The sequence below is a fragment of the Pieris napi genome, chromosome 23, assembly GCF_905475465.1.
Source record: "Pieris napi chromosome 23, ilPieNapi1.2, whole genome shotgun sequence".
Lineage (NCBI taxonomy): Eukaryota > Metazoa > Arthropoda > Insecta > Lepidoptera > Pieridae > Pieris > Pieris napi.
This window is the reverse complement of record NC_062256.1, coordinates 306,541-327,831: the sequence shown is the minus strand read 5'-3', so window position 1 is coordinate 327,831 and position 21,291 is coordinate 306,541. Positions and strand designations below refer to the sequence as shown.

Below are 21,291 nucleotides of genomic sequence, written 5' to 3'. Positions count from 1 at the left end.
GAATTATATTAGAATGTATAAAGAGTGCTGAAGAATGAATTTCAAACGCTGTTATTTATAATTAAATTAAAATCTATTATAGTGCTACTATTTTAACCCACTTAACATGGATCGCATGACACGAAATTGCAATAAAATGTTTCATTATTATGTCAGAAATGTATGTAACTACACCATAAAATCATGTCTAATACTCTGTGGAATTTAATAATTATTACTCTGATTGGGTATTATGCACAGGTAATCTATTTATTTATCAAACATTTTCGTTAAAAACTCAACTCTGTAAAAGATTTTTTTGTAGATTATTTACCATGAATGGTCCCGACCAATTGTGCTCACCAAAAACGGATGGATTCGGGGTTTGAGATCAGAAGAAGGGTATGACATGTACTTGGGCATACCTTATGCAACAGTAAGAGAGGATAACCCTTTCTCAGTAAGTTGTTCACATGCTAAACCCACATTTCAAGGGTTTTAGCGTAAAGTAGACATACCTACGACATCTAAATGTCTTTAGTATCGCATGCCCAACCAAATGGGTTCTTAATCTCTTCATCACTTGTATAAATGTAAATCTGTATCTGAAATAAGCTTTATCACAGATAGACATTTGCTCTCAAGGAAATCTCTGCTTACAATAGAGAATAGGCGTTTTAAACTTTAAATTTATATAAAATATTACGAAACAGAAAATATTTTAGCAAGGTTTCTGTATTTAATTTACTTTCATTCGTAAAAATATTGATTAAAAGTTTACTATTTAAATAAATAAAATTTACAAGGAAATTATTTATAGACTTGTTTCCTTACAGACTTCCTCGCCCTATCCGAGATGGAATGGAATTTTCGATGCCAGCGACAACACCAAGATATGTCCGCATGTGGAAGAGGCACTAAAAATACCCGTGGGTACACTTCAATGTCTGAATTTACATATATATGCGCCTCGTAATGGGAAGAGTCTTCCCGTGATCGTGTTCATCTATGGCGGCCAATACAGATTTGGCCATGCCGGTCGAATCGGAAGTTATGTTGTATATGTACCAGAGTTTTTCGTACAAAACAATGTTATCGTAGTAACATTTAACTACAGATCTGGTGTCTACGGTTTCCTTTGTTTGGATACGCCCGAAATACCCGGTAACCAGGGTCTGAAGGACCAGACATTAGCTTTGCAGTGGATAAAGAAAAATATAGAGAATTTCGGTGGCGATTCTAATAGAATCACAATTTTGGGGCATAGCTCCGGCGCCATGAGCACTGAGTTTCATGTCTATGTCAATCCTGATTTATTCAATCAATTTATCTTACAAAGCGGGTCAGCTTTTGTACCAGGAGGCATCGGCGAGGCAGATAGAAACAAACCCATCAAAATAGCCAAGACATTAGGCTATGAAGCAAGTACATTAAATGACGCTATAAAGTTTCTGGCCAAAGTCGATGTCCAAGCGGTCGCTATTGCAACGAAGGCCGTGATTTTCAGGCCGTGTATAGAAAAACGTTTTGCAGGAGTCAAAGGCTTTTTAAACGAACATCCACTCAATATGAAGCTAGATTTAAGTAATAAAACTGTTTTAATTGGGAACACTAAGAGGGAATATGCTAAAGAAATTTGCTTACCATATAATGCTATCGATAATAAAGATGTGGTTAAAATTAATTTGAATTTTGGTTTTGAGCCCAACGATGATATTGTTGAGAGAATAAAAAAATATTATGACATACATGAAAAAGAGGGTCAAGTGGAATATGAAAATGTTTTGAAGTTCTTTAGCGATTTATATTTCAACTATCCAACGGATCGGACGATTAATAAATACTTGGGTAGTGGAGTCAAAAAGGTAAGATAAATCGTTTTAAAATTCTTATGACATTTTACTTTTGATATCCGTAAATCGTTTTCGCAACAAATATAATTTTTAACAGATATATCATACTATAGACCAGTGCCGATGATTTTTGAAACCAAAAAAAATTACAGTAGGATGAAACCCATTAGAAAAGCAGGAGAATATGATCAAAATGAAAGGAAAAATAAATTACGGTCGATCTGAGGTCGGGAAGGGGTGGGGGGGGGGGGGAGTTTTAAGGGTAAAAACGGTTTATCTCGATTTCCGGCAAAACTAAAAGTCCTATCGAAGAAAGTTAAATGGCAAAGTTGTAGGTCATTAAAAGATCTAAAACTTTTGTATCCACACATTTTTCACATAATCTCAAAATTGGTGTGAAAAATTCAAAAAACCAAGTTTTTGGTTTTTTATTTTTATCTTTTACAAAAATTTATTTTTTTAAACGAAATTTGGTGAAAACTTACCTTATTATGTCCCAAATATACTGTAATTTAATTGATTAAAAATATTTATTTTTTCACCTTATTTTGAATTAATATCGAAAAAACACCCTAATTTTCAATCGAAAATTCTGACGTCAAAATTTCAGCTTTTTTCAAAAAGTTGGTGTGCTTTCAGTTCGTTGAAATCTCTACTTTCCTATGGTAAAAAATATATATATATATATTACCATAGTAAATCTTCTCAGAAAATGCAAAACATCGTATGCAGTAACGCCCAGACCCGTCATACCCTTCCATCCCTTGCATCTCCTCATTCACCTCAAGATTGTATTTTATATATTTAGAAGAAAAAATAAATATACTCAATTTTACAGATATATCAATACATTTTTTCTTACTCTGGAAACAGAAATCTAATGAAGGTGATGAGAAACATATCTGTTGAAGCAACAACGCATGGCGACGATCTTGGATATTTATTTAAAATGACATCTTTGAAAAAGACGAGTGATAGCGATCAACTTTTGGTTGACAGAATGGTAAAAATGTGGACCGATTTTGCTAAGTATGGGTAAGTGTGAAGGTCACAGATACAGATATAATATTATTTAATTAAACTGCGTATATACTGTATTCACGCCAAATCTATAGTATATTTATATTTTTATGACTGCCGCAATGGACTAGTCATCAGTATGTTCGACTATGCATCATTAGGTCTAGGATTCAAATTCCGAGTAAGTAAAATTACTGTATAACGAGTTTAAGCACACCAATGCCTCGGTTAAACTATTGCTTTTATATTAGGTTTTGAATGTATTGTCTGTCTCAAACGTTTTCACTTTAAAGCAAAAAATTATTTATATTTATTTTTATGTTTAGTTAAAGAAGGCTTGCTATGCTTACGGGTAAATAAAAGCTTTCATATTTTGTTCCGTAAAGTTACTGCCGATAGTATATTTGTCTGTAGCGACCGACCTACACAAACACGATGAGGTTATGCATATTATATACAAGTCTTCGACCTTAGCCTCGGCCTTCGGGTTGGCCAATCAGTGGTTAAGTCGTTTACGCAACAAGAAAGAAAATATAGCAAACTAGCAAACTCGGCGAACTCCGTTTCGCCACCAGATGGCTTCGTTTTATGTAACAATTCGTTTGGTGATCCCGCTTTTCTGTGAAAATTTTCCTGAATTTTCTTTGCTATAAACCTCACGGAGCCCGAGACCTTTCCAACGAATGCAAAACCGTGGAAATCGGTTCGTGCGTTCTGGAGTTATAGCGTCAGGAAGGAAAACCCGACTTATTTTTATATAGTAGATATATTTTTATTTTTCAGAGACCCAACGCCCAAAACATCAAATCTACTGCCAGTAAAATGGGTGCCGACCACTAAGCAAAGAAAGTATCTCATTATAGATACTATAATGAGGATGGACGATACATTGCTTCAGGATAGAATAAAATTTTGGCACAATTTATATAAAATATACGAAAAATTTGTTAAATGGGAAAGTTAGAAATAAATAGATTAATACACAAAGTATTTATTTTAATTTGATGTACAAAAAATACCTTTCACAAAAACGTTCACTTGCAGATGGCACATAGCTCACGCCAATAAAAACAAAGTCAAAGCACAGAAATTGTGACTGTAAAAACTGTTATAATAGTATTATTAATTGTGTCATACATTACACATTACACAATTAATTTTGAAGCCGAGACTTACATAATACATATACTTTGCTGTTGTACATAACTTTACATTTTATGACATACAAATACCAGTCTTAAACTTCTAAAGAATATTGTTTTTGTAAAGTTTTATGTTCGAAGAAGATGTTATTAATGAGTGCACAGAATCACGTCCACCAAACTTGACCATCGTTTTGAATATCATGCTGATTACCTCTGTTACCATAATTATTTCTAATATTATAATCGTTCCTATCACTATTATTAATCCAGTCATAATTACTATTTCTATCATTGTTTCTATTTCTGTCATAATTACTATTTCTATCATTATTACTATTTCTGTCATTATTACTATTTCTATCATTATTACTATTTCTATCATTATTACTATTTCTATCATTATTACTACTTCTATCATTATTACTATTTCTATCATTATTACTATTTCTATCATTATTACTATTTCTACCATTATTATTATTCCTATAATTATTATTGTTCCCATCATTGTAATTATTTCTTGAATATGTATTAGAATCATCATTCTGATAATCATTATTGTTTTGATTCGAAGATTCTTGGGGATAACTTTGTTGATTTTGTTGGTTTAAATTTTTGTCCGTCTGATAGTAATTTTGTTGATTTTTCTTATGTATTGTGTCATAACTGTCATAATTTATATATTTAACAGTGGTGGGTTCATATTTGTGTCTGGAATTTTGATTATAATCACCGACTGAATCAACATTATGAGTGTTTTGATTATAGTTAGATGTATCTGTATTTTGGTTATCATTTCTCCTATTATGGTTAATACTTTCTGTCCTCGAATTATAACTGTCGACACTTTGATCACCGTCATAATACAACTTCCCATCATTTTGAGTTCTTGAATTACCAGTTTCGGGTGTTTCTCTTCGTTTATTATCGTTTTTATTAGTAACGCGTGTTGAGCCAAGATTATTTTGATTTGCATTTTGTGAATTAACAACAGTTCGTTTATTTGTTTGATCGCTGAATACCACAGCTGAGATGAATACTGGATTTGCGATTGCGTATAGGGCTGGAGTGCGAGGCGCACCGCAGGATCGCCCCAGTGAGGTGACGGCTACTACCCTCCAAACGCAGCCATCTTGAATTTGTGCTGGACCACCTGAGTCGCCCTACAAAACATATTTGGGTGATTAAAATGGAGCTTCAAAATAGATGATAGTTTGCAAGTGCTAAAAAACTTGTTCATTAAACGTCAGTTAAACTAAAGTCGTAAAGCTCAAGTTCAAGACTTTCAGTTACAACTTAACATAATAAACTATTACCAAATATCACACAGCGTCTGGAAAATGACTTGAATGAATGGTTTTGAATCTAATTGACTGTGATTTGGATATGGCAGAGTCATAACTATTGAATGTAACAAGTATCTTGTAACTTAAATTCAATTGTTACAAAAAGTTTAAAGTTTAATTATGTAAAAACGAGTGTGACTTCTGCGTATTTTCCTCCTCATTATATTTATTTAATTAAAAAAGTCAAAAATCTTCTTGTCGTTATGGTTGACCACTTCTTACGATTTTTAAAAAATATCAAAAATTTCAGAATTCTTTAGACTAAGGTTTTTTCTTAAAAAAGAGTTTATAAGGTTATGTCAGGTGAAATAAATATTTAATACCAATAATATTATTATCATCTAAATCATCTAATAAATCTAGTTATAGTTGTCTAAAAACTGTTTTCATCCTTCAACTTTTTAAAATTGAAAAATAATAATAATATATAAATTAACCTGACAAGTATCCTTGCCCCCATCCAATTCACCGGCACATATCTGCGTGTCCCTTGAGGGGCCTTCGGGTATCTTTCTAGAGGTCCCCAACACCTCCCGACATTGGGGGATGTCCCACACGGGTATCGATACACTCCGGAGTTCCAGGGATTGGTCACCGCCTGGAAAATATAAAATTGTTATGAACTAACACACAACGAAATAACACTTCTGCATATACTGCAGACTATTTATTATAATTATAAACTATAGCAATTATGTAGGTGAGCCTAGTAATAGCTTGCAAAACGAAAAAGAACTGTGTGCGGTATAACACACTGAAGTTATTAATATAAGTCGTAGCCATGGTACAATAAAAAAATATTTAAAAAAATCTAGTGAAGTGAAGGTAATATTATGTAATTGCCTCGCGCAATTTTGCAATTGCCAACGTGCAGGCGTTCTATAAGGTATGTTACAAAAGTCAATAAACTTACCAAATTCAGTCTTGCCCCATCCAGAAGCAATAATAGGTTCTCCGGGGGATGGAGGTGTTCCCAGACAAGCTGGTCTGATAACTTCAGAAAACCTGAAACATAAAACAAATCAAATTAGTGTGCTAGATTGGCTTTGCTGGCAAAAGTAGCGGATACCTCTCTAGATGTATGCTTCTACTCGTAAAAAGAGATTAATATAAAGCAAGGCAAGTGAGGTGACATAAACAATAATCATCTTAAGCCCTTGAAACATAAATAAAATGAGAGACAATAAAATGTTACGTTAATAATACGGTTAAATAATTTAATGAAGAAATTAAGAGCAAGAGTTGCTCTATAAATCTTGCAGGAGCTTTAATTAAAATCAGTAACGGTACCAAACCGAAACGGTTTACAACAATTGCATTACGTTTATAGATGTATAAATGCCTAAACAGGAAGGAATTAAAGATAATAGTGATAAATCTGTCTGGCAAAAAGTTGGTATTGCGTAATTAATTTGTTTTTATCCTATAGTAAAATTTATAGAAACAAATAAAAAATCTAAAGAGAATCGTAACTTATGATCGTTGATATCACATTTAAAACACTAAAAAAAGGTTCTGTTTAGGTTTTTGTTTAATTTTTTTACTTACGAAACGGCTTTAGCCATTTTGATGAGTGCGATGTCGTAGTAGGATTTGGGAAGTTTGTAGTTCGGGTGTCGAATGGCCGCTAACACTTTGACTACTAATGCTCCCGGGTCATTGAGATATGAAGAGCCAAGCTGGACGGCATGTGGTGGACCGCTGGAAACCACGGTTACATCATAAGCGTGCGAAGTTATTTGGAGTAAAAGATCTGCTCACTCCTGTCGCAATCTTTGAATTTAGTTTTTTTAAACTAGAGTATCATTAACAAAAGCGAATTAACAGAGGAAGTACTAACGTTTGAACATTGTTATCTTTGTCCTGATAAGCGCAGTGTGCCGCTGTTAGGACGTATCTGTCGCTGAGCAGGCTGCCCCCGCACTTCCACGAATACCCAGCAGACTGTAATTAAAGTTGGTCCAGTTAATTAAGCATTTAGTTTCATTGCGTGATGAGCAGTGAAACTGATGCTGTGATAAATTTAAAAAAAAAACCATTTAAGTATTGGGTACTTAGTTCAAAGTTACATACACATAGATTACATTATATAAAAAAAAAACATATACATTTGAACATTTTAGTTAGTTGTTGTAATATAAAACAAATTACTGCCACTGTATGGTTAAGACGCAAATAAAGAAGAGACAAAAAGAGAATTTTTGGATTCAGTCCAAACTTCCGTGGTGTTTTTTTGGAAATGGCTGACCGTCTCGAGTTTCTTGGCGTTAACCTGTCGGAGGATCTCAGCTTAGGACGTTTTATTCACTCTAAGGCCCAGGTAGCAGGCAAAACACTTGGTATTTTGGCAAACTTTCGACAGTTCTTCACACCGGAAGAGCTTCTTAATCTTTATCAAGCTCGTGTTCATTCGTGTGTGGAGTACCGCAGTCATCTCTGGACTGGTGCTGCCAAATGTCTTATGGGAGCGTTGGATGCTATTGAGAGGCGGGCTAAGCGAATTAGACGACGATCGCCGTTCAGTTGGCTGCCTTTCAGTCTTCTATAGATGCACTCCGGAGAACGTTCCAAGGAACTACTCAAATAACGCTCATCTAGAATCTAAAGTACCACCACTTCGTTGTCGACATCCCCAGGTGTTGCATTGCACGATATGGATCGTCGCTTCTTGTGCAAACAGCAAAGGAGTGGAACGCCTTGCCCCCTTCCATCTTCTCTAGACAGTTTAATATGGGTTCATTTAAGCGGCGGTTAAATAGGCATCTCCTAGACAAACGTGCCCTCCAGTAGGCTGCATCTCACTTAACATTAAGTGGAATTGTGGCCAAGTTCTGGTCAGTTATGTATTTAAAAAAAACAAGAAAAAAAAGACAATCTTACGTTCATCTTTGGCCATCCAAGCAGGGTCATATGTGGAAAGTCCTTGATATTGACGATGACTCCTCCCACCACCAGAGGCACCTTGGAGGGTAGGCACGACGATACGTTGACTTTAATAGGGCGTGGTGACGGTACGAGGGGTATCGCTTGAACTTGCTTCACGTCTAGGGACTTGTATTTGTCGCACACTGAAATTTTATGTCATTTGTTGATTTATTTGGCAAATATATTTTTTTTAATCAAGGGGCAGAGAAACAGGAAGCTCATTTGATGTCCGGACCACGGAAAAACAATATCAAAAGGTAAGAGAGCTTTGGTGTTTGTCGTTTTATAATAAGGCAACAAATGGATATTCTAGGTGAAACAAGTATTGTTCGTAATAATGAAGACTGATGATTTACTTGTCTATGAAGATGAGTGAAAGTGGATGCCCATAGATACACACTCATCCTTAAAACTGCAATCATCAATGAGGTACTCCGAACTTACTTTTTTCAGCTAAATCGAGATGTCTTCTCCTCTCAGTGCTACTCATATAGGTTACATCAGGGCCTAGTATTAGCTCAGGACTCTCATAGGCCGCGGTCGACGGCGGCTTGTTGGTTATAGGCGGCCCATTAGCCACGGCTGGTTTGACACCGGGTCGATTCGCAAATGGATTTTGTGTCGTGTACCTATTACTGTAACAGATTTAAACACTCGTTTAAGGCCGCGCCGTGAATTACACACAGAAACTATTTACAATATACCATTCGTAATTTCTCCGACTCGTATTTTATTTAAATATATCAATATAGCCATTGAGAGTTTTGAAAAATATTAATGAAACAGAGAGAATGAAAACACAATTTTTTTTAATTTCTACTTACCTATAGCCATCGTTTATGAAATGTACTTGATCATTTTTGGAAACATCTTTTGAATTTTTCGGCTTTTGTGTCCGTTTCACGCTACTATGACTAGATTGAACGGGTACTGAAGTGTGTCTGGTCGACTCTGTGGCATGATTTAGTCTGGCTCTGCTTGTCGCTTTTCTGGTCTTTTGCGTGACGTCATAGTATGGTCTGGACGTTTGAAGGAACGGCTGGAGGCCGGAAAAAATATCTGAAAGAAATAAGTAAAATTTTGAACGCTTTTCTGGTTGTTCTTATAAATGTGCCGAAAAATAATGACTCTCTAGTGTATAGGTAAAACAATTAGCCTTGAGTGTCTTTCAAACCATTTCCTTTTTTCAAAGTTTAAATATATATTGTTAAAATAAAAAAATAAAATATGTTTATTATGGAACATAAGATACAGGTATCACTTATTCCACGTCATTAAATTTGAATCTGTAGGCATCCCTACTCATCGGTAAAGAAGACAGAGGGCCGAGAGAAAAAGCCGGCGTAAAAACTCTTTTAAAATAGCAAATCAACAAATAACACTTATTTTAAAACAAATATCGCAAATTAATTAGAAGTCTAGCACTAATCCCAGGCCCTTTTATCAACTAGATAATCGTTAACTTTAAAGTAAGCCTTTTTACACAGCTTTACTTTAATACATTTCTTAAATTTATTAAAAGGTCCTCTATACTAAAAGCCCCAATTATTATTTTAAAATACCATTACGGTAGACTTACCAAAATATTGACAAGTAGTGTGCGTCACACATATAAATAGTAGCAGTGAAGTGTACCCAAAACGCACCATTTTGACATTTTAAACCGGTACCTACAAAAAACAAGGTTCGTAAGTTTAGAGAATTCAAGATATCTTTCTACATGTGATGTCTACATAAAAATGAAAAGCTCATATGTTTCACAAAATTCACACGAAGTGAAACAGACTCAGAAGTGTAGCTGCATGTAAATAGGTCATGGCTCACAAAAAGGGACGTATTGATGCTTAGGGAAGTTTAGGTTAGGTTAGGAAAAACGGAAGTACCTAGGAGGTACAGTAGCGTTCTTCCGTTTCGTTTGGTCGTGATTGGTCAACTATTACAACCATAGACATAACGTCCCTGTTTCCCTTTTGACCCATCACAATAAAACGGAACGCGTCCATACATTATATTTAAAGCGAATTTTTCGTTTTACATATATTATGTAAATATTGGTTAGATTATTATCATTAATATAGTAATCAGTAATACAGTACAAACTAGTAATTATCTTATAAAACAATTATTTCTTAAGCGCTATGTCGTAATGGCCTTGTGTTTTATAATTGATGACATTAAACTATTATTACTAATACAAAAGACCCACAGTTTAAACTACTTGGTTTTTCAATATAAAAACAATATTTGCTATATATTTTGTTAACTTATCGCTTTCTTTCTTTTAAAAGTCGGTTCTGTGATTCATTTATATGGTAGTGAGTCACTAGTTTACATATAAACTATTAAGCTTTTAATATGGCTTCGAGACAAACAAGATACTTAGAAAAGTTATTTGCCTTATTTTTATGTTGTTTACGATATGTTTTTTAATTACAAAGAAAAGAGTTCAAAAAGATCCAGCGGTCATCTCATTAATATGCAAAAATATGGAAAAATACCAAGATTCTTGTAAGCAATGCCATAAATTGGTTTTTATTTATCTTTTTTATAATGTGTACATATGTCAGCACTGTAACGAGTAATAAAACTATCTTTTTGTATATTGCAGTAGGCAAACCGGATTACATTCCTTAGAAGTTTTTTCATTATACAGTAAAAACTCTAATTTCGCATTTTTATAGTATATAGAGAGTTTTCATTATACTGAGGAAAGAGAAAAAAAACCCAAGTTTAACCAATTACAATAATTTATATATAATATACAAAAGATAGGTGACGAGGGTGCGTTTACTAACTGAGACCAAAATTTCCTCCAGGCAATGTAATCTAAGATTAATGGCACACGAGTTAATGCAATTAACAATAACAAAGGCGAGACGGCTGTTTATGACCTCAGGTGTCTTTCTTAGAAATTTCGGCATCTCAATAGGTTAGTTTTGTAAGCTGATTATAAAAACAATTAAATTTAAGTATGTTGTTGTTGGTAAATATGAAAATATTTCTTCGTAATAGAGAATGGCTGTTACATTATAAAGACTGTGTTTATGTATGGGGTTTGTGTTAAACCAAACAAATTTATTAAGGATTTATTATTCGTTAAAGAGAGTTTTCCTTATAACGAAAGATGTTATAAAGAGTTTACACAGTATATGAATTTTTGCTTACAAAGTGAAACATACCTAAGAATACCTAATAAGAGGAATGATATCGCATTTAAATCGTAAAATTATGTTAAACTAAAAGCTTCACACAAAATAAGACAACATTTATAAAGACTATGACTAATAAACTTTAATTACACACATTAATTAATTACAAAAGTACAACGTTTGAGAATAACTGTTTTTTTTATATAACAGGGCACACTCACATTCCCAGAAGGATCGCAAGTGCGTTGCCGGCCGTAACAATTGGTAGGCTCTTTTTCGATTTGCAAAAACTGCCCAGCTCTCGGTATTATAAACCCTACTATATGTATATCATTGTAACCATAGAATAGTCAACAGTTTCTCTATAGAAAAACTTTAAAATGTTGTGAAAAATAAATCTCTTCTCGTATCCTAAAGCTTAAAAGTTTGTTTGCTTGGTAGATTGACACGAACCACTACACTTGAATTGAAAAACCCTATCGTGTTTATTCAAATCCCCACCACTACCTTACCATGATTACCATGGTTAGAGATTAAAACTAACCTACTCTTCTTAACACTTGATCAACGAGAGACAGGGAGTAAAAATAATTAATTACTACGTAATACATCTATAACAATGTCCGTGGTATGTGTTTAGTAGAATCTAATAACTTGTTTACAGAATACGTTTATGTAACATTTAATTATTTAATAACAATAATTAAATAATTGTTGCATAACATATCGGGAAAATATGATAATTTTATAAAACACTTAAACATAGGTAAAGTCATATAAGGATACGTGCAATACTAAGATAGTATCTATTAATAAACCGATTGGTAACTTTAAAACATAAATTCTGAGTTTTGTAGAGTACTTTCCTCCAACCTAAGGTTCAATATACAACGTTTGTAACAACGTTTTTTGTTTTACACAACGTTTGTAAGGAGCTGCAACCATTACACCATATTCCACATGACATCTTAATTAATTAATAATAATAAAATAATTTAAAAACAAAGATTTGTCCTCTATTAGCAGGAGGCATGGTGAAATAGGAGCACGTAAGTTAGTGGTGGTGATTTGAATAATTTTTTTTTTTAGATTTTACCAGGTATTTGGCATGTAATTTGACTAGATTTTGTGTAGGGGGAGAAATTTTACATATGTACTCAGTAGAAAAAAACCTATAAATAAGTTTAACACATCTAATGACCAAGCACAATGAATGGTCAAGCACAATACACCTCATTATTGAGGTATAAATAATAATTTCCAATTTTGATTGCAGTTTTACGACTGATTTGAGTCCATTGATTCGAACGTTTCAGAAATTTTGCGGATTTCGACTGCAACTAATTTCACCCAGCTGGCCAAAACGCATAATTGACAAATTGCTACGCCCTCAGCCAGTCCCCAAGTGGATCCAAGATGACCAGATTACGGAGGCTGTTTCTTCTATATAAAGTAATAGACAGCAAATTTTGTTTATAAACAACGAAATCCTTAAAATAACTTTGATTATGTATTTTTTTATGAACCGTTAACACTGTAAAAGAACCATTTTGTCTAAATAATTGATAAACTGCGTTTCAATCTGGTAACGGAACATTTTATTTTAAACTATAAAAGAGCATACCACATTCAAGCCCTTAGGCAAATGTATCACTTAAGGTGAGTTATATAAAAAAAATAAACATATTATCAATGTGAAATGGAAATACTTAAAACTGGTTGAACGAGATTTAATATCTAGAAGGACGTATTAACGGAAATTTAAAGACTGGACTGGCCAAGAGTTCTTCTTAGATATACTTGTTGTACATATTTAGTTTTTATCAATTATTATATATTCGTGTGAACTTCAATTAAAGAATGAGATTCCAAACTCAGATTTTCACATCATGTACCGTTATTTGGAGGTGCTTTGAGATGCAATGGCGTTTAAATATGACGTTGAACTCTTAATCAATTTAAATTTTACAGTTTTTTTTCAAAGACAATCGTAAATTTAACATTATTAGGTATTTATATATCTCTTTTGTCTTTCTTTTTTTTTTTTCTTTTCTTTTTTTCTTTTCTTTATCTAGCCAGGGTATGACATTCTGTTTGAAGATACTAAAGGATATTTTCAAACAAAATATGAAAATACTTCAACGATTATTATTGATTAAAAAAAATTATGTACAATTTTATTGTCTTTGGTAAAAATTTACCTATTCTTGTAGAGTTTTTGAACGAAAATATGTCGGTAGAAAATTCATAAATAATAAGTCCAACAAAATGCGCTCGCCTCTTCCTTTTCAGCAATTCATACCTGCATGGTTTTATGGAAAATAAATTGTCAAAATGTAAACATTCATTTATATAAACAATTACACTTTAAAGTAACTAATATGACTTAGACGTTTTTAATTTTTTCTATTATTTAATCTTATAACTACACAACTTGCCTTTACACTAATCCCAGATAGACTTCACTAAACACATATGATCACTAAATCACTTACTTTTTCAATGTGTTTACACGTCTATGTATAAAGTTACACTAAGTGATCGTTGACGCAAAACAATCTGCGCTGAGTGAGGGCTGTCAATTAAAAGTTTTCATTAAAATTATTGTTCTTTAGAGATATACAGACAACGACGCGTAACGGGAATATAAACTTATTGATGTATTACTTAAATTTAAAAACATGTAAGAAATTAAAGTCATTGTGTCTAAAAGATTACGTGTGTCTAGAAAAACCAGTGGCGCGTCACTGTTAGTTACTCTTAGTATTGGCCTCCGATTTCTGTATCTATTATGAGTTTTTTTCTAATGGGCATGTGATCTGTTTGCTGTTTCTGCCGGGTTTTGTACCTACGACCTCAGACCAACACTCATTAAAAATTCATTGAGGTTTAAGCAAAAATTGCACATATAATTTTGTAATGCTATTAATAATTAATGTTATTGCAAAATAAAAACTATGTTAAGTCGTAATAAACGTCAATATCTCGTACAAGAACATTGTTTACGGACAAATCGCTTTAATTTTACGATCGCGTGATGAATCATGTGTCTTTTAGTGTCAGCCCTAGATAACCGGGCACCATTAACAATCTACAGACAGCCCCAGTAGCAAGTTCACCATCGTTGGTTTAATTTACAAGATATCCGAAATAAACTTAAAAGTGCACACAGTTTAATAAAGCATTGTTTATTTATTTTTACATATTAAAGGGCCTATATAGCTTTTCGTTAGGAAAAATATGAGGAAAAGTAGAAAACTGGCAATCAAAAAGTAGTCGAGGTCGGCATACTTAATAAAGTGTGTTTTTTATATAACAGGTGGAAATCAGGCAGCCGGCTCATCTGATGTTAAGTAATACCGCTGCCCATAGACACACATTGTCATTGTCACACGCTCAGATGTGGAACTATACCATCTAGGGCCCGTGGCACATCTTCTTTCGTGGTAATTCTTTTGAAGAGACCCTAACAGTAAAAATCGTCCCTACTCAGTTTAATTTCAATAAACTTCGAGATTTTCATCGTACTCAATTACACGTTGTTTATGTCTCACTAATGGCCATAGGCCTCCTCTCTTAGGCGAGAGGGAATGGTTTGTTGTCCCCACAATTGCCCAATTTGAGATTTCACATTCATCCATAGAACATAATATCTCTTGGCCAGGGGCCCTCTTGGGTCGGGGGCCCGTGGCATTTTGCCAGTCCTACCAACCTATTGGTACACCACTGGGTAGCAGATGCAGAGAGACCCCACATCTCTACGCAACGCCAAGGGATCCGCCGGAAAGTGATTGGTCGTCGGTTTGAATCAGTCTTCGTTGAATACGGTCATGACGAAGGAGCTGGTACTGGGGAGCTCCCAGAGGTGAGAACAGTACTCCATGTAAGGCATTACTTAACTAAAAAAAAGTGTGTGTGTACAAAGTACCTTCACATGTCAGAAGTGAAACTTCTGTGGCAAACTATTCTTTAAGTGTTGTTCATATTTATACAAATCTAAAAGTTTAGATTTCCGATACATGGAGGGAGGGAAAAAGGAAGATATTGTCATTAAAATATTAAGTGTCGAATAATAAATAATAAAAAATGTGACGGTAAAAAGTTTTTTTTCCTACGCCGATAAAGAAGCTTGACTTCAAAAAGCAACAGGGCGCGTAACCGAAAAACGTGACGATTTGCGACAAAATTTCTCCCATACATCGATAAAGAAGTTTCACTTCAATAACGCCTTGTATACGTTTAGTAAATAGAATACAATAGGCAGAATAATCTGGGGTTCGAACGCACCTTAATGTTGTTACTGGGAATCGCACACTTACCAATTACTAAGTTAACATTGGTCATATCGCATTCGCTTTATTCAATTACCGCTAAGCTCGTTATTTGCTCCACGCATCAAGAAAGTTGTATCATCATTCAATGTACAAGGTATTTCCCGTCGCCCTTCGATTTATATGTCATTAATTTTTGCTTATTAAATTAGTCATAAATATATACAATCATGTTAGGCTATATGTGAGACTTGGCATGTAATTAGGATGTATGACTATGTTCTTTTCTAAAACCGCAGGTTATTAAGCATTTAATTTGATATTTGAGAGCCTGGGTTGAGTTTCCTATTAACAATTAATGTTTCGACGCGGAATGCCATTTGATTTGCCTATAATTGTGAAACAGACAGAGATCAACTACATTCAAACACTAAACGGAGTTTAAGAACTACTTTAATTACTTACCAAGCGTTGATTCGATGAAAACTTAAAACACCTAAAAAGCCCTTTCTCAGAAAAAGCTTTATATTTATTTACTTTTTCCTATACAATCGGTTAGTTATAATAAAGAAAGTCTAACGTTATAAAAAAGAGGGTCTAACTTACCAAATCTAATGTTTTATTGCAGTTACACAATTAAAATAATACATTGTCCATAGAGAATAAACATTCGAAAGTTTAATTTTTCGATAAATAATTTTATCAAAACCAATTCCAAGACTAAAACTTGAGGTCAATCACCCCTCAAACCTATACTTTAATATTACATATATATAAGAGGAAAGATTTGTATGTAAGAATGTTTGTAACGAATTGGCTCAAAAAGTAGTGGGCCAATTTTAAAAATTCTTTCAACATTTGAATGCTACAATATCACTAATTAATATAGGCTATTTTAAATGCAAGAAAAAATAAGGATATATATTCTAAATCGAAATGAAATGTTTTTAAAAATTACCCGTTGATGTCAATAATGATTCGGTTATCATTTTGTTTTCATCAAGTCCCATACACGAAGAGAGCCAGCGATACTCTATTGCTAAAGACATTATTATTTAGGCATTTACTCCACGTTTATGCCCAAATTTAAAAAAAAAAAAATGTCCACCCGTGCGAAGCCGGGACGGGCAGCTAGTGTCATATAAATGCTTAAACATCCCTTTAATAATTAATCTTAATTGAATCAAACGATATAATAGTCAAGCATTTTATGAAATAATCAATTCTACAGATAGCTATAGAATATGTTGTTCAAATAAAACATTATAACCAATTGAAGCTACGTTTATAAGCTATTATAATTGACCTATTCTTTTATTGATAATTGTATTTTAATTTATTATAATTGACAGTGAAAATAAAATGACGGAGTGACAGCACACTTGTTCTTTATTTGTTGCGTCTTCCAAAAAAAGCAGGTTTTAATATGGCTGGCTTTGGCTTATAGACTCATCCCCTCCAAGACCCAACTGGCTGGCATTTGCGGTTGGCAGGCATGGCCGTTGGTTGGAGGGTTGGTCAACATGGCATGGCTTGGCTTTGGCTTTGGTTTGGCTTTGGCAGGATGTGACTGGCGACGTCACGTCCGTTACACTATGGTTTCACTTTAAATAAAAATACGTAATTTGTTAAATATTATAATGGAATTTCAATACATTACATAACAGGGGACAGTTAACTTAAAAGTAATGCTTAAGAATATTTGGGGTGTCTAATAACTAAATGATGCTATGGTAGGGTTAACGTAAATTAACAAAGAAACAAGGTAAATAATATTTCAGTATATGTATTAACACAGAATACGGCATACGTAAAAAAATATGGAGAATTGTCTATGAATAGAAGGCATTATAAAGGCTTTATTGATCCTAAATTAAATACCTTTGGTAGTTGAGATCCTAAATATAAAAATAGTTATTTGATCACAGTCTCAAATCTTTACTCTATATTAAAACGTATAATTTTAATACATCTTCGTGTTTAATATACTTATTTTATCCGACTTTATAGTCAAATAGTCAAAAGCTACTGAAATATATACATATTAAAATGTTTAATCCGTAACAAAATTTGCTTTAGACAGTTAAACTTTTAAGTAACTGTGTACTTAAAAGGCTGTTTTAGAATAATAAGGCTTTTGCTAAGCTTAAATCTAAACATTTCACAGTGCTCTGGGTCTTAAGATACATTGTTGAGGAAATAATTTTCAGTCAGTTAATAATTCGTCAAAATATGTTTACATGGCGAATTCATATTGATATTTCAGAACACTATCTAGCAATACTACATATATATGACCAAGAGGTCAATGGGATTCTCAATTTTGAGGTTGTGAGTTCAAATAGAATTATATTAACATTTGATTGGTGAAGGAAACATATTACAGAAATATATAAAGGCATATCAAATGTCAGTCACAGAAAGCTGGTTTACAAAAATGCTTCCGATAGTCAGACTATACTTTTATCGGCTTTAAGCACTCTAACCATTGCATATAACTGAAAATTTAAATTTGTATTCAATATCAGCAGAAACAGTACACTCTCTTCTTTTCATCCTCTTTTTGTAATTGTACTCTTAACTCTTCCACATCCTTCATCACATTAATATCTGCTACACAATCCTCTACTATCTTCTGGAATAACTCTTCTGTAAATAATATTAAAAACCTATTAATTATTAAGTCTTTCTTTGCCACCAATGGAAAACAGAATTAGAAAGAACTGTACAACGAGCTATGTCAGATTACTAATAAAGCTTTAACTTATGAATACTCCCCTACTATAGGCACCCAGTGTTTTAAGAAATATATTCTTTTACTTTGAAGGCATTATTAGCTGGTGATCTCCTTTTTTTTTACAAGATGGTGGTAAATCTTAATTTGAAATGAATTGACTTGAATGCTTGGATTCTTCAATAGATATATGCAAATTTTTTAAAAAGCTTTGAGTATTGATTTTATTTTTTATTTATTTATTGTGTACACCAATTTACAGAAAAAACTTACTAAACTTCTATGATATTCTGAAGATCTTACCAACATTCTCTCCAGTTTTGCTTGAGGTCAGACTGTGTCCATGTAGACCTTGGGAGTATGTATGTACTATATCTTCTGGAACCTCTCGCCGGACCTCGTCGGAGTCGATTAGATCTTTTTTGGTACCGCAGAGATATACTTTGCACTCCTGAAAGAACCCAAGAAGCAACATTGTATACAAAAGCCAAGCCTATGTTTATATACCATACCTAAATTAATTTTAATTTCTCACCTCTTCAACTGTCCTCAATTCTTGCAACCAATGCCGGAGTCGCGTCCAAGACTCGAGGCAACAGGGGTCATAGCATATAATCGCCGCATGCGCCCCACGGTAATACATACGTGTCATAGCTTCATAGCTGTAAAGTTAAAAGTGCAAAGATTAGACAAAACAAGTTTCAATATCGTATTTAAGAACAGTTGATCAGTCACGTTTTACTTGCCAGACCGACTGACGAATTTTGGTGAATTTATTTTCCAACCTGCCTTCTGTGCTAGAGACACGTCGTAAAGTTTTTGGCTTATAGGAATTAGTTAAGCTACTGGAAATTTAGTTTTTTATTTTATAATACACAGAGGTTTCTGTTTTTCTTCGGCCATTAATTCAAATAAATTTGACCTTTAATGTTTAATTTCCATGATCGTATCTTTTCAAATTCGTCAAAGTAAAATATACATAAATTATAATTGTATTTACATATTTAATGTTTTTATTTATTATTTTTCATAATTCTAATCATTTTGAACACTTTACATCCATCCTGTATGTTCTAACTAATGTTGATATTTAAATTGGGCAACATAGGGAATTTCCTTATTTCAAGTATGAATACTATTCATAGAAAAAAGAAAACCCAAATAGTTATATTTAAGTGAGGAGAATAACCACTAGTGCATTGAATAACTTTCCTTTTTCAAATTTCTCTCTAGATCAATAAGAGATATATTCCAATATATATTATTTTGGAATGCAGTTTTAAAGCTGGTTTTTTACAATGTTAAGCATTGTTTTGTTTTAATCTGTGTTCTTAAACATGTGTTTTGTAATATAAGCAAAAGTATTTACTATTTACAAAATAAAACAGTAGTGGAGAAATCCCAGACGAGGAAGAAATAGACAACAAAATATTTACCGTTCACTACCTGCAGTATCCCATATTCCAACATTGAATGGCTTTCCATTAACACATATTGTTTTGGCACAGAAAGCTGCTCCAATTGTCTGAAATAAGATAAAAACATATTTAATTTGTATCTAGAAGATAAAAGGGCAAAAATGTAAAGGAACAGAAAAGCATTTTCACTGAGGCCCACTCACAGTATGCACACATAGATTAAGTCGGAAAAATTTAATGCTTTAAAGGTGAAGACATTGAAATTTAAATTTCAATGTCCTTGTGAGGTAGTGAGATAAATTTTTCAATACTACCATTTTTAACAACTTAATTACTACATGTGCTGCTTACTAACTATTGGATATGTTATTTAGGCCATTTTTAGTATTAACTAACTCTGTTGTCTAATAATATAATAAGTAGCTTAATTATAATAAGGGTCTGTTTCACAATGTATGGATAAAGTACCAAATAACTATGCAACACATAAATTATTTGGAAGATAAATTGTGCTACTTGACACTTCATCGGACTCATAACTTATGATAGACTTTATATGACGAATAGCGCTATCTGACAGTCGTGAAACGCAACAATAGTGTTTATCCTACCAATAAGTAATAAATAGCTAATTTGGAACTTATGTAGAACTTATCCGTGCATTGTGAAACATACCCTTAGAATTGTCAAGTTGACTATGCTTCAAGGTACCAACTGTAAGACAAGTTACAATGATTTTTACATTTATAAGTAGGTTGAATATGAATGAATTGCCTTGAATGATGAATCATTATTGCATAAATTATGAAGCTGCACACCACTCTACAATAAAAATAAGAGAAATTAATGCAGATTTTACCTATATACCTACCTATATATAATATTGAAAGATTATAAATTATTATATGTATTTATAAAACATTTAAAAAAATTAAGTTCTGTAAATAATATATTTTGTAAGTACTTCAAATAAACAACTCCCCTACGTCAATAAGCTTTTTTATTTATTAAAACAACATCGTAGTAGGCGCTGATATCTTTGTAATTGTCTTAAGATGTCAAAGAAATTATAAAAATAGACTTAGAATAATTAGAAAAAGTACATACATTTTGGTATGGCGTTGATGCATTAAAGCGACAATTCACAAATCTTATTACTAAACTAGTCTTCCCAACATGTTCACTGCCTAATAACACAATCTTAAAATCACATCGACTCATTGTGCTTATAATATAAACTTCGACTAAAACTTCATTATTTTAAGTAACATTTCCTTTTTATATAAAAAAATTAATACTATTAATTTATCAAGTATTTTATTACAATAAAATCTTATACATTGCTTTATGATAAAAGAATATTCATAAAATTCCGTCTCAAAACTTAAAGCAAAATCCAGAATCTCAACTCTCAAGTCACCATAGGACACAGATTCAGTAATAGAATCAAG

The 21,291-nt window shown here is 32.9% G+C and overlaps 3 protein-coding genes across 5 annotated transcripts; 1 reads left to right on the top strand and 2 right to left on the bottom strand.

Annotated features, from left to right (window-relative positions):
* The first annotated feature begins 77 nt into the window (after positions 1–77).
* Positions 78–3,839, top strand: LOC125061356 (esterase FE4-like). Of its 2 annotated transcripts, none has more exons than XM_047666752.1 (5): positions 78–240; positions 305–439; positions 816–1,844; positions 2,671–2,867; positions 3,636–3,839. In XM_047666752.1, the coding sequence occupies exons 1-5, from the start codon at positions 184–186 to the stop codon at positions 3,814–3,816; spliced, it is 1,599 nt and encodes a 532-aa protein (XP_047522708.1). In that variant the 5' UTR covers positions 78–183; the 3' UTR covers positions 3,817–3,839. The 2 variants fall into 2 exon arrangements, with proteins under 2 accessions (XP_047522708.1, XP_047522710.1); XM_047666754.1 differs by having other exon boundaries at positions 152–240; positions 293–439.
* Positions 3,828–13,983, bottom strand: LOC125061355 (serine protease Hayan-like). 2 transcript variants are annotated; one of them, XM_047666750.1, is made up of 10 exons: positions 13,856–13,983; positions 9,848–9,938; positions 9,093–9,327; positions 8,713–8,903; positions 8,224–8,411; positions 7,184–7,287; positions 6,892–7,044; positions 6,257–6,348; positions 5,781–5,941; positions 3,828–5,160 (listed from the first exon to the last, which is right to left on the bottom strand). In XM_047666750.1, exons 2-10 carry the CDS (start codon positions 9,915–9,917, stop codon positions 4,162–4,164), a joined length of 2,193 nt encoding a protein of 730 aa, XP_047522706.1. In that variant the 5' UTR covers positions 9,918–9,938; positions 13,856–13,983; the 3' UTR covers positions 3,828–4,161. The 2 variants fall into 2 exon arrangements, with proteins under 2 accessions (XP_047522706.1, XP_047522707.1); XM_047666751.1 differs by having other exon boundaries at positions 13,913–13,953.
* Positions 13,984–17,309: 3,326 nt separating this feature from the next.
* Positions 17,310–21,291, bottom strand: LOC125061570 (ras-related protein Rab-24-like). The gene is made up of 5 exons (XM_047667044.1): positions 20,948–21,291; positions 19,859–19,947; positions 18,958–19,084; positions 18,726–18,873; positions 17,310–18,337 (listed from the first exon to the last, which is right to left on the bottom strand). Exons 1-5 carry the CDS (start codon positions 21,059–21,061, stop codon positions 18,213–18,215), a joined length of 603 nt encoding a protein of 200 aa, XP_047523000.1. The 5' UTR covers positions 21,062–21,291; the 3' UTR covers positions 17,310–18,212.

Coding starts and splice junctions, on each gene's coding strand:
- LOC125061356 (XM_047666752.1), top strand. CDS start 184: ATGTCTAATACTCTGTGGAATTTAATAATTATTACTCTGATTGGGTAT. Junction 1,845..2,670: donor TGGGTAGTGGAGTCAAAAAG/GTAAGATAAATC, acceptor TCAATTTTACAG/ATATATCAATACATTTTTTC. Junction 2,868..3,635: donor ACCGATTTTGCTAAGTATGG/GTAAGTGTGAAG, acceptor TTTATTTTTCAG/AGACCCAACGCCCAAAACAT.
- LOC125061355 (XM_047666750.1), bottom strand. CDS start 9,917: ATGGTGCGTTTTGGGTACACTTCACTGCTACTATTTATATGTGTGACG. Junction 8,412..8,712: donor TCTCGATTTAGCTGAAAAAA/GTAAGTTCGGAG, acceptor ATAAAATTTCAG/TGTGCGACAAATACAAGTCC. Junction 5,942..6,256: donor ATGGGGCAAGACTGAATTTG/GTAAGTTTATTG, acceptor TATATTTTCCAG/GCGGTGACCAATCCCTGGAA.
- LOC125061570 (XM_047667044.1), bottom strand. CDS start 21,061: ATGAGTCGATGTGATTTTAAGATTGTGTTATTAGGCAGTGAACATGTT. Junction 19,948..20,947: donor CATCAACGCCATACCAAAAT/GTATGTACTTTT, acceptor ATCTTATTTCAG/ACAATTGGAGCAGCTTTCTG. Junction 18,338..18,725: donor CAAAACTGGAGAGAATGTTG/GTAAGATCTTCA, acceptor TATTATTTACAG/AAGAGTTATTCCAGAAGATA.